Genomic DNA, 14402 nt, shown 5'->3' on the forward strand with positions numbered 1-14402 from the left:
CTTTCCTTGGCATCTTGACAGGAAACGTAAAAACAAAAACAAATAAATAAGAAATTTAAATCTGCACTGTTTGTTACACTTTTTACTAAAAAAATTTAACACACCTGTTTTAAACAAAGAACACTACCTAGCAGTCCACTGTAGAATTGTTACATTGTCAAAATACACGCATCCTCTCTACTCTGTATCCTAGTGCTGACTAACAGCAATCACTCACTATGTAACTCATCACACGTGTGACAGATGGCTGAAATAAGCGAAGTAATTTTGGGTTAATATTCTCGATTTGCTTCCATTCTTCAGTAAATGGCTGCCCAGATTAACCGGAATCTACTGTGTGTGTGTGTGTGTAGCTAAAAAAAAAAAAAGGAAATGTTTTTAATTTATTCTGCACTGTTAGTATTTTGTATGTATCTTGATATCAGCAAGTTAGAAAAAATCCAGAAATCCATGAGCAAAGCTTCTTTTCTGATGGTTTTAATCTCTAAAATGCAAGTTTCAGAGATTTAAAAAAAAATACTTTAGTGTGAAATGCTTTATAGTATGCACACACTTATTTTTGAAATTATATTTCCTATAGCTAATTTTTTTTTTTTTAGCTCACCCTCACCCCACAAAAGAAATAGGAAATGCACAGTGTTCTAGCTATACAATAAAACTAATAAAAAATTATGAATGTGTAATCTTATTTTTTTAAAAATTACTTCTATTCAAATATTTTACCAAAGGAAATTTAAAATTTTCATTTTTATAAAAGGATTACTTACAGAACAAAATTCCTCAAAAGAGATCCTACCATCTTCATCTTTATCAGCAAAAACAATAGTTTTGTCCACAATCTGCTGTAGTTGTGTATCCTTCAGGTTATTACCTACCATCATCTTTAATACTTGAAATAACTCTCCGTTAGATATATAGCCATCATTATCCATGTCATAAATGCGAAAAGCAACTGTAATACAAAAAAAAAAAAAAAAAAAAAAAAAAAAAAATACACAAAACCATAATTTTGTGTTTTTGTTTTGAGTTTAAGTCAATGTCTGTCAGAAGTTTTTCTGTGATTGCAATTTATAAATCAGGCTAATGAAGGAATGAGAATAGTTTAGAGATTTATTATATGATTCATTCTTATCTACAAAATGTCTAATAAAGTCAGATAAACTTAATTAGGGCAAAACTATAATTTTGTCCTGATATTCAAGTTGTACCTAAACTTATTAGATGCTGATTTAACAAGCTGCAAATTTTGTTAAATCAATACATTCATGATGAGTTTCTCCATTCATCTTCATAACACAATTCTTAATTCTTTGTTCATATAGCCATTGTACATTTGTGTCATTCAACAGTTCATAAAACTCGACTATTGAATGACACAAATGTACAATGGCTATATGAACAAAGAATTAACCAATATCTAGATAAAATAAAACAAAATGAAGAAATAGAAATAGAATGGCTTAATATAAAAACGATACTAAATGCAGCAGCAAATGAAAGCTTAGGAAAGACCAAAAAATTCAATAAAAGAAAAAAACTGAAGATCTGGGATGATACAATCAAAGAAATAATCAAAAAGAAAAAAGAAGCCTATCACAAATGGTTAAGCAGTAAAAGATTAGAAGATGAAATAGAATATAAAAGAATAAGAGCCATAGCTAAAAGAGAAGTTAGAAAAAGACAGAGAATCATGGAATAAATTTGTTTCTAATTTAGAACATGATTTATATAAAATAAGACCCAATGTATATAAGATTTTGAAACACCTAAATGCAGATACCAAAGAAAACATAAAATTAAACACTGAATTGAAATTAGAAGAATTTCTAAATTACTACACAGAACTGTGGACAGACAAATATTTTAAAAAAGACAACTGGCAAACAATTAACGAAAATGAAAAGGAAATAACTGAAGAAGAATTAGAAATCAGCCTGAAAGAAACAGAAAATCACCTGGAGAAGATAAGCTAGGTTCAGAACTATATAAATACGCAGGAACAAGATTCAAAGGAAGACTCTTATTTTTAAATAAAATTTACTCAACTGGTATCCCCCCAATAGAATGGAAAAAAGCAATTGTGATTCCTATCTTTAAGAAAGGTAATAGAGATGACCCTAAAACCTATAGAGGTATCAGTATACTAAATTCACGTTACAAAATATACAGCAGAATCTTAAATAACAAACTAATGAAATATTCCGAAAACTTTATTCTAGAGGTACAAAATGGATTTAGAAAAGGACGATCATGTATAGACCCAGCCTTCTGCCTAAAATTAATAATAGAGAAAAGAAGAGAATATAATTTAGAAACACATATTGCATTTATTGACTTTGAAAAAGCATTTGACAAAGTTAAAAGAAACATATTATTTAACATATTAAAAGAAAGACAAATACCAAATAATATCCTAAAAGCTATCACAAGTATATATGAAAATAATCAAATACAAATAAGATTAAATCATGAGCTATCATATACAAGAGAGATAAACCAAGGGGTCCGACAGGGATGTCCCCTCTCAGCAACTCTTTTTAATATCTACTTAAATGAAATAATAATAAAATGGAGTAAAAATTTACATCAAGGAATTAAACTTTCACCTACAGTTAACTTAAACACTCTCCTCTTTGCAGACGACCAAATAATAATTACAAATTCTGAAAATAACTTATAGAAAGCTATTTTAAATCTAAATGAGATATCCAAAGATTATGGTATGATAATATCAACGGAAAAATCAAAAACTATGGCCTTTAACGGACAAGATCCAGCAAGAACTAAAATAGTTTTAGATAACAAGATCTTAGAACAGGTGAATTCATTTAACTACCCAGGATGTATGATCACTTATGAAAATGAAAAAGATATAAACATAAAAATTGCAAAATATTTAAAAATAACAGGAGTAATTAACTCTATATTTAAACCAAACCTAGTTCAAAAACAAACCAGGCTAAAAGTATACAATACATTAGCCCTACCGGTCTTAATGTATGGAAGCGAAATCTGGACAATAAAACAAAAAGACAAACAAAGATTAACAACAGCAGAAATGAAGTTTGAGAAAAACTGCAAAGTATACCCTATTTGATCACAAAAGAAACGAAGATATTATGAAAGAATTAAACCAAGAACCAATAATTGAAAAAATTAAAAAATATAAACATAGATGGATGGAACACGTTCAAAGAATGAAAACAGAAAGATTACCAAAACAAGCCTTAAAGTACAAGGCATTAGGAAAAAGAAAACCAGGACGTCCTCTTAAACGATTCAACGATGACTTCTAAGGCCGGAACAGGCCATACTAGGCCTAAATCCTTGATACATATGATGATGAACACAACCAGCATTTAAATTAATATTCTCAAACATCATTTTAGTTGGAAATAAATTTATATAAATATGGCAAATAGACAAGTCTGTATAATACATTTTGAGTACTATACATATACACAAAATAGTTTCAATTATTTTATGTTTGTGAATAAGTGTAGAATTCTTCAGATTTTATCACCATCATATTTCAGAAGAACATTTCTTTCAGTGAACTACAAGCAAACACCACTGCTAAATGATGATACATAAAAACTTTGCATCCAAACTTTGATTTCATTATCAGTATTTCAATCTCTTGCTGCAGCTGTTGATATTAATTTTATCACAAACAATGAGAATCAGATGTTTTGGCTAGCTTCTAAAAATCTTTTGTTTTTAGAGGTTATGTGATGTCAATCATAAGTGATGTTGGAGATTACTTAGTAGTTGTAGACGATCGTAAGTTCGAAAATATCCAGAGATACACAACAAAAAAGATTTCTGACTACAATATAAACTGCCACAATGGTTGCTCATTATCTAAAGACAGCAAATAACATTCTTTAAATTATTCAGCAGAGAAGATGAGACAAGAATGTCACTTTTTTCTTCAAACGATTGCCATTCTTGAAGTGTAGATAATTCAATGTGTAATAATTCACTTAAGACAAAATCTTATGTAATAACAGCAGAGCAGAGAGCAATTTTTGTGTCTCTTTCCTGTGAATTCAAAAAGGAATAAAAGTTTCTGTAGGAAATAAGAAACTGAAATTGAAGATGCTTTGTCCATATAGGATGATAATTGTTGGGCTTATGAAAATTGAAGGGAAGCTCTGTAATTCGTGTTTATGCTGTGATATTGATATGAAGAATACCAGCACTTACATAGTTAAGTTATACTAATAAATTGTGTGTGGGTATGTGTGTGTGTATATTTTTATTTTATTTTATTTTATTTTTGTGAATTAAATTTTTATTTGGTTATTGAAAGTGTTTGAAAAACAGTCTCTTAACAAGTAAATGGTGATTCAGTTAATTTATAAAAGATGTTTGTGATATATTGGGATATAAATCTGGGCATCAGATACATTTGTAGCTTAGTTTCGGGTGTTTTCCTTTTATTTGTAAGTAATTCTTCTCATAAGCTGGCCTGGTTGGCCAAGTGGAGATGTGTGTTTGCGATTGTCTGTGAAAATACTAGTGGTGGTGGTAGACGGCAATGGCATAGTCGTGGTTTGTTGTAGTTGGTGGATTGAGGGTGGAGACAGTTGTAGAGTAGGTGTCCTCCCTGGAGATGTTACATAATAATAATCTCATTTTGCCTTCCGTACTATGTTGGTCACTTTTCTTTCCTGAGTCTTGTGTTGCTTGTGATCTTGCAGAACCCCTTTCTCCTTATATATCACATGCTTTTTTTTTTTTTTTTTTTAGCTCCTGCTTAATGACATTAGTAACGAATCTAAACCCTACCTGATTTATTCTCTTAACCTTGAATATGTTCAGTTTAACTTGAAAGATATACCTAGAAGAGATATGGTGTAAACTGATACAAAGGAAAACATCCTATATGAAAAAAAAAATCCATTTAACTTTCTTTTGTATATTAGAATGGGAAGTATGTTGCAGCTTGGAAATTTTAATTTTTATGTGTGTTTCTATTTCTTCTCAGGTCATTCTATTTTTCTTGTGCCTTTTGGATTACAGTCAGTGATCTTTATGATTTTACTATTTATCACTCAATTATGATTATTCTATTCTGTTCTTCTGCTGTCTGCTATTTTATTGATTTTATATTATACAAACTATTTTTTATGAAATAGTTCATTCAGATATTGTAATATTTTATATTATAATAATTATAATTAAAATTTTTATATTATAATAATTGAGATATTGTAATATTTCTCATCTTGTTTCAATAATGAAATATTGTGAGTAGGCATATTTAAATAATTATAATACCAGATAAAAACTCACATAATATATTTTATTAGAATAGAATTTTTGCCTAAGTTTCATAGGCATCTTCAGTACAATAACACATAAAGGCAATTGAACATGAACAGACAATTCTAAAAAAGCACCATCTAAGTAGCTAATGTAAGATAACTAAAAAGGTCAGTACATTTCCTTATTTAAAAAAAACATATTTAGACAAAATAAAGTCAGGAAAGATTAGCTGATTTAAAAAGTGCTATCTCCCACATCTGTTCCAAACTCTTCTGTTTGGAAGTACTATCTCCCACATCTGTTCCAAACTCTTGTCTTGTTCCAATGAACTCTGACTAGTGTTGATAAAATGCTCCACAAGTCCACACTGTTCAGGCTCAAGGTATTGAATATACGACTTATGTTCTTCTAGTCAAATAAAAGTGGATCTTCCTTTTTGTCTGAAATAAGATAATCCACAAGAGCACGGAATCTGGTAGATGCCTGGATAATTGAGATGTGGAAGCTTGTCCGTAGGAGAAGCGAGAAAGGTGGAGATTTTTCTGATGGAGCGAAAGGCAACAAAAATATTCAGAGTTTTAAAGCTTTTGCTATGCATTCACTAATACTTTGCACATAAGGGATAGGATTAAGAATTATTTCTTCTGTATTTGAAAAGAGCTCAAATAACTGTTAAGAGCTCTTTTGATGAAAGAATGCTTAAAACCATTAGATAAAAAGGTGGAATTAATATGTCGTAATTCTTTCTGTAACAGTTCATTTAAAGAACGTAAGGACTGGGTCTGATGAACCAATGTTTTAATAGTTCCAGCCTTTTTACTGGGATGTAATGAGATTCAGCATGAATATAATGGCCTGTACGAGTCTTCTTCTGAAAAGTAGATATGTAGGATACCATCTGGTTGACAACAAATTAAAAGACCTAAAAAGGCTAACTGATTATTTACTTCTTCTGGAGTGAATTGGATCATGAAGTGCATTTAATTTGGAAAGAAACTGTTGTATCTCAAAGGAAAAGCCATTCCAGATAACAAAAATATCATCCACATATCTATACCAATGAGTACATCTAGGTGAAATGTCATATATATGTTGTTCAAAGTGTTCCATGAAGAGGTATAGGATATCCCACTTATAAAATTTCTAAATTCTTATCTAATTTACTTACTTCTTCATAGAACTAGAAGAACTGCTACTTATATAAAAAATACTTTGGATAAAAATAAAATTTCAGATCTTCATTTGGACACTACAGATATTATTTGTTTAGATGTTTCCTTATTTGCTAATGCGCCTTTATCTGATAGCATTGAATTATAACAGCAAGAATTTCCTTCGATATTGTTCTACTATTTGAATTTGTAATACATTCTGGTTATTTTTCTTTTAAAAAGATGTTATATATCAACAAATCAAAAGGAACAGCAATGGGCAATCCTATTTCTCCTATTGCCAACTTCTTCACGGAACACTTTGAACAACTTTTAAGTAAGTTAGGAAATTTACTGATCTCCTTAGTTAACTTACATTAGCTACTTTGTTGGAACTTTTTTTTTTTTTTTTTTAGAATTGTCTGTTAATGTTCAATTGCCTTTATGTGCTCTTGTATCAAAGATGCCTGTGATACTTAAGCAAAAATTCTACACTAATAAAATATGTTATACGAGTTTTTATCATGATTATAATTATTTAAATATCACCTGCTAAGAGATAATCACTTGAAACAGCATGTGATGGAGGAGACTTACACTTTGAGAGTGTTAGATTTGGTTTAATAGGATCAGATCTGTCCATAACCATGTTTGCCACATTATATCTGATCAAGATAGTGATAATTTGGTCTTAAACTGGGAGGTTGAGAAACATGAACTTTTCAGTTATGAAAAGAATATACAATGGAAACAATAGGGAAGGTGATTATGACAAGCTTGAAGCGACTCCAACATTATCAGATCTTATATTTCTGTCTTCTAAGGCACTTTTTACTGTATCAATCCACCTATATCTTGGTCTTCCTCTGGGTCTTTTTCCTGGCAACCTGGCAGAGAACACTTCTTTTTGCTAATCTTTCCTCTTCTATTCTGCTGAAGTAACCATACCACCTGAGATTAGCTTTGCTAACAATGTCAAGTTCTTTTGCAATATCCTTGTTTTTAATATGATATTGCCATTGATGCCATCTGTTCATGCCCCGAATCTTTCTCAGGACTCTCATATCTATGGTCTCTAGTCTTTGGTCAAGTGTTTCATTTCTAACAGAGCTCTCAGATCCATAAGTTAAAATCGGTTTGAACACTGTCTTGTATACAGCTAATTTAGTGTTTTGATTAATTTCTCTCTTATTCCATATAAATTTATTCGGTTGGCTTCCTACCATACCAGCTTTGTTAATTCTGTTGTCTATTTCCATATTTAATTTGCCATCTTCACTAAAAATTGTGCCTAATGTTCTATAGGTTCTCCATTCATGATGCATTTGACATTTTCAATGTTTCTGCCTATTTTCATTGTCTTGTTATTGCTGACCTTCATACCAAATTTATTACAACAGTTATTCAATTTAGCCAGGGTATCTTGTAGACTTGTACCGGATTTATTTAGAAGTATAACATCATCTGCATAAAGTAAAGAGCTGAGATTAACACCTCCAATTTTGATATCAGGTTTAATACTGCTTTCCTTCATAATGTAATACATATGAATAATTGATAACAGAGGGGATAATGCACATTCTTGTCTGACACCAGATTTAACATCCAACCATCTTCCTGTACTTCTTTCAATCCTAAATTTATGCCTTACAATTCAAATAAAAATGATTATACTGCTTATAATAAAAAAAAAAATTATACTACTTGATATAATTCCAAACTGACACTATGTAACTGTAGCATTTTGAATAGCTTTTCTCTTGGAACCTTGTCATATGCCTAACAGATAAACTTAGGAGTTGATGGTTATTCATGACTTATTTTTAACAGTATTAACAACACCAAATAATTTGATGGAAAGATGTTGTTCATCAAAACATCATTAAATGAATGTTTTTCATTAAATGCTTATATTTCACTGAATTTCAAATCAGTATCACCAGAGCACAACACGATTAGTATACGCGACAGTGAGTAAGTGAAACAATAGAATTGTAACAGACAAAAGATAAACTCCTATTTTGGCACCCTCTAATGTCATAAAAACAAACAGACATGGCCTTCACACCATATTCAAACCTCATGTTAAACTAACAACTCTGATCTGCTCACCTAAGGATAAACTTCACCCTCTAGCACACCCTAGAGTGTATGAAGTTCCCTGTAACTGTGATTTGGCCTACTATGGGCAAACAGTAAGATCAGTTAACATCTGCCTGAAAGAAAATAAAAAATATATTTGCTACTATTATTATTACAAGTCAGGACTAGCAAACCACACGTTGGATACCCCTTCATGAAGGATTAGATGGAAGAAAATGAATTTGCTATTTAGAAGCCATTATAGATCCTTAAGATTATTTTTTTGAGTAAGTCATGGCTTTGAAGAATTTGCTTAACCTAAACAAACACATTGCATTAATTTGCCAAAAATTTGTTCATCAGAAAACAACACCGTTAGTAAACTTAACATTCGAGGGTGCCAAAATAGGACTTTAGATCTTTTGTCTGTTACAACTATTTTTCACTTACTCACTGTTGCATATACTAACTGTGTTGTGCTCTGATGATGCTGATTTGAAGTTTAGCAAAATATAAGCAGTTAAGAAAATATATTTTGATCAAATTGTTTAGTCTTGTCATATGCCTTTTGCAGGTCTACAAAACTTAAATACAGATCTTTGTTATATTCCCACAATTTCTCAACTATTTGTCATAAAGTGAAAACAGGATCCTGATAGCCTCTATTTCGTCTGAACCAAGCTTGCCTTCCACAATTCTTTTCAACAGTTTCTCAATAATACTTGCATAAATCTTCCCAGGAACACTCAGCAGGGGAATACCTCTGTAATTCTCAGATTCAGTTTTATTTCCATTTTTATATATGGGTACTATGAGAGCTCTACTAAAATCATCGGGAATTCGTCCCAATGTCTGAACTATGCAGTGCAGCCACTGTAAGACTTTTATACCTCCATACTTCAGTATTTCTGGTCGAATATCATCTACTCCTGCTGCCTTTCCACATTTAAACCTTTGATAGCTTTTTCTATCAAAAGCCTGAAATGTGGAAAGGCAGCTGGAGTAGACAATATTCAACCAGAAATGCTAAAGTATGGAGGTATAAAAGTCTTACGTGGCTTGCACAGTTCAGAGGGACGAATTCAAGGTTGTTGCAATAGAGCTCTCACAGTACCCATATATAAAAAGGGAAATAAAACTGAATCTGAATGGACATGTATTCCTGATTGGATGCCTTTTGAGAGTTTTTTTAACCACTGTGCTCTCACTGCTTGTTTCAAAGTAATTACCCCATACTTCAAGGATATCTTTTTCTCCCATTTTCATGTAACCTTTATCATCTCTAACTGCTTTTACAGCACTCTTTCCTCCATTTCTAAGCTTCTTCAACAACCTCCAGAATATCTTGCCACCTTCTTGATATTTATTTTCTATGTTCTTGCCAAAGTCCTCCCATGACTTTTGTTTAGTTTAGTTTTACACACTGTTTTGCTTTCTTACATTTGTCTCTGTATTCTCTAAGAGAACAAGCTGACTTATTTGCCAGGAACTATGCTTTCTTCTTTTCCTTCACTGCCTCTTTAACTTCCTGTGTCCACCATGGAGTTCTGATTTTTCTATCCTTGCAACAACCTCACCACACGCCTCTGACTGAATCAATCAATGTTTTCTTCCAGGCTTGCCAATAGATCTCCAAGGTTTGGTTACTGTTCTCAAACTCTTCCATTTTTTCTTGAATAATGTTTGTGTATTTTAGTCTACAGTTCACATCTGACAGCTGCTCAACTTTTATTCGCTTTCAAACTTTCTTTCAATATGAAATTCAATTTTATCCTGCTCAAGACTAAATAGTGATCGATTTCAAATCCTCTGTACACTCTGGTGTCCTGCACCAGTGACAAAACATCACTATCAACAATAACATAATCAATGAGACTTTTCTTATTCCTTGCCTCTTCTCTCCATGTGTGCACATTTTTATGTTAGAACATTGTGTTAGTAATAACCAGTCCATGTCCTGCGCAGAAATCCAACAGGCATTTGCCATTATTATTAGCTTTGCTCTTTTCTCAAAATTTTTCTAAAATATTTTTGTATGTCTGACAATCATTTCCTATTCTGGTATTTAGATCCCCAACAGGGACCAACTTTTCTTTTTTCACTGTGTCAGCTGCTTTCTCGAAAGCCTCAAAAAAATTCCTCCACTTTTACTTTAGAACCTTCTGTGAAATGATAGGCAAATAAGTCTCATTGTCCAGTTCTCCATTCTGATATTTGTCCACATCACTCTACTTGATACCGCCTGCCATTCAAGATTAGTCTCGTATTTAGTGTTGAATACTTTAGCTACTCCTTTTCCCTGATTGTTATTGGCTGAATATAACATTTTGTATTTATTGCTTAGAATGATCTCACCAGTTTTTGTCTTTTCTGTTTCAGTCACCTGTATTATGTCAATCTGCCACTTATCCAATTCCTCAGCCAGCTCCATTTCTTTGCCAATTAGGCTTCTCATGTTGATAGTACCGATCTTGAACCCTGATGATGATGTTGTGTTGGTGTGTGTTTTGGGATTTGTTCCAGTAGCGACTTTTCACTGTTCATCCTGGTTCACTGACAAAAACAATGGGTACCTTGTTTAACAGGGCAATGCCCCACCTGGCATGAAATTCTGTCATGTTGTGCCATCATTTTATTTGTGGTTCTTATCTTCTAAATTAACCAAATCATCATTTACTCATTAAGAGACTAAGTCTTCAAACACTTGGTAACTAAATAAAACTCTTTAATTTACAAAAAAACACAAATATATACAACATAAAATCATTATAAATTAACTACTCAAGTGCTGTTATATTCTTCATATCACAACTTCAAACAGCACAAAAAAAAAACACTAATTACAGAGCTTCCCTTCAATTTTCATAAGCCAACAATTATCATCCCATATGGAAAAGGCTTCTGAAATTTCAGTTTCTTACTTCCTACAAAAACTTTTATTAATTAACACAGGAAAAATACTAACATAAAAATCGCTCTCTATATGGCAGCGACATAAGTCAGTGAAATTCTTCTTGCATCTTAAAATCACAAAACACTGAAGAAAACATATCTTTGTCCAAGATATTTGTATAACTTGATTTTCTATATGAAAGTAACAATACACTCCACTGAATAAACTACTAAAAACCTTAACAGTTTCATCACTTTAGAACTACTTTACTTTCTATATGAAAGTATTTGCATATTTTGTTGAAGAATCACTAAAACCATATCAGCAGTTTCAAATCACTTATCAGAGCAAGAAAAATTCAAAATAAAACAAACTTCACCAGGCTTATTTCCATATGAAATGGAAAGCAATAAACTTCGGGTTTAATTGAATTAAATCCAATATAGATTTAATTCAGTTAATTAAAAGACTGAGTTACTACCTATATCTTTATAAATTGATATCTTCTTCTTGTTTCAGCCTTTTATTTCTAACACATTTTCTAATTTCTGTTCCATCTTCATATACTGAAGACACAGGAAATTCACTATTCTTCTCCTGTGTTCCTTTCCTACTCTTGAACAGCTGAATGCCTAGCAATAATCAATAAGTTTTTTTTACACTTCTAGAAATGCAAATGGGCAACTAACACTCCACCATTGTGCGCCTCCAGTTTACCACGCTGTACATGAAACAATAAAATTATTTTTATAGTACAGGAAAGTTTGATTATAATTTGAAAATGAAAATATAACAAATCTTCACTTCTCAATCTGCTATGCACAAAGATAAGTTTGCATAATTGTTTTCAATAATATAGCAGTGACGTTTGCTTTTCTCGCAAGTGTCTTTGCAAAGAAATTTACATTTTGAACATTTTGTAAAATTTCGAAATGTTTGTCTGGATACAAAAAACATTAACATTACAAAACTTTTGACATTTCACACAATCTTACAATTAACCTCTAACAACTAATTTTAATAAATTTATTTCACATTTAAGCAAGACTTCAGTAATCAAAGATAAAAATAACATTTGAAGTCATTTTGCTCGCAACATACAAAAACAAATGTTTAACTATTTTAGTTTTATATTAACTTATTAATGCCTTATTATTAACTTAGCTTTAATTCATTTTTATGTTTTTAATTTGTGGGTTATCTGTTCAATATAGATATAATAAACTGCTCTATGGGGGTTAGGGAAAGAAGCAGCATGGTAATTCTATAGTAATTTACTAATTTTTATAATAAAGTTGGATAAAAGGAATGGCTAAATGACACTGTTAGATTTTGCAAAGAGGTGTTTAAGGTTCAAAGCTATATAACTGAGAAGAGACCTCCACATAGCCTTTAAAGGAATACGGAGAACCGACCGGGGCTTCTGACCTAATGTCCAATCCTCACCTTCTCGTGGTGCACCCTGTTGGGTATCTACCTGGATACTGAACGAATGAGGATGGGCTGGCAATTTGGGATTTAGCCGGCCAAATTGTATTCTTATTGACTTAAACCAAAATACAAAATGATGGTACAACATGACAAAATTTCATGTTGGCTGGGGCGTCGCATGGTTATACAAGGCCCCCTGTTGTTTTCACCAGGGAACCAGGGCGAACAGCGAAAAGTCAGCTACTGGAACAAATCTGAAAACATACCCCAACTCAACATCACCACAGTTAAAGATCAGTACTATCAACATAAGAAGCCCTGAATGGCAAAGAAATGGAGGGAGCTAGCTGAGGAATTAGATAAGTACCAGATTGACATAACAGGGGTGACTGAAACAAAAAACACAAAAACTGGTGAGATTATTCTGAGCAATAAATGCAAAATGTTATATTCAGACAATGACAATCAAGGAAAAGAAGGAGTAGCCATAGTATTCAACACTAAATACGAGGCTAATCTTCTTGAATGGCAGGCAGTCTCAAGTAGAGTGATGTGGGCAAATATGAGAATGGGGTACTGGATAATGAGACATTTGTGACTATGGTCCCACAGAAGGTTCTAAAAAGGTAGAAGTGGAGGAATTTTTTGATGCTTTAGAAAAAGCAACTGACAACGAAAAAGGAAAAGTTGGTCCTTGTTGAGGATCTAAATAGCAGAGTAGAAATGATTGTCAGACATACAAAAATATTTTGGGAAAATTTGGAGAAAAGAGCAAAGCAAATAATAATGGCAAATACCTGTTGGATTTCTGCTCAGGACGTGGACTGGTTATTACTAACATCATGCATTCCAATATAAAAATGTGCACAAACTCACATGGAGAGAAGAGGCAAAGAATAAGAAAAGTCTCATTGACTATGTTATTGTTGATAGTGATGTTTTTTCCCTTGTGCAGGACACCAGAGTGTGTACAGAGGATTTGAAATTGATCACTATTTAATCTTGAGCAGGATAAAATTGAATTTCATATCGAAAAGAACATGTAAGAAAGTTTTAAAGAGAATTAAAGTTGAGGAGCTCTCAGATGTGAACTGTAGACTAAAATACACAAACATTATTCAAGAAAAAATGAAAGAGTTTGAGAACAACAACCAAACCTTGGAGATTCAGTGGCAAGCCTTGAAGAAAACACTGATTGATTCTGCCAGAGAGGCATGTTGTGAGGTTGTCTTCAAGGATAGAAAAATCAGTTCATTTCCTTCACTGCCTCTTTAACAGGAAGTTAAAGAGGCAGTGAAGGAAAAGAAGAAAGCATATCAAAAGTTCCTGGCAAATGAGTCAGCTTTTCTCTTAGAGAATACAGAGACAAACGTAAGAAAGCTAAACACTGTGTAAAACTAGCTAAACAAAAGTCATGGAAGGACTTTGGCAAGAACATAGAAAATAAATATCAAGAAGGTGGTAAGATATTCTGGAGGTTGTTGAAGAAATGGAGGAAAGAGTGCTGTAAAAGGAATGATAAAGGTGACATGAAAACAGGAGAAAAAGATATCCTTGAAGTATGGAGTAAT

At 32.1% G+C, this 14402-nt stretch overlaps 1 protein-coding gene across 1 annotated transcript in view; it reads right to left on the reverse strand.

Annotated features, from left to right (window-relative positions):
* Nucleotides 1-14402, reverse strand: part of LOC150101440 (calcineurin subunit B type 2) — a 76371-nt gene that overhangs the window by 20001 nt on the left and 41968 nt on the right. The window contains exon 5 of the mRNA XM_090400973.1: nucleotides 768-952. Coding sequence (XP_090257099.1) covers nucleotides 768-952 — 185 coding nt within the window. The remainder of the gene's footprint in view (nucleotides 1-767; nucleotides 953-14402) is intronic.

Source organism: Typopeltis vanoorti, chromosome 11 (assembly GCF_054136105.1).
Source record: "Typopeltis vanoorti isolate ZY-2024b chromosome 11, IOZ_Tvanoo_1.0, whole genome shotgun sequence".
NCBI lineage: Eukaryota > Metazoa > Arthropoda > Arachnida > Uropygi > Thelyphonidae > Typopeltis > Typopeltis vanoorti.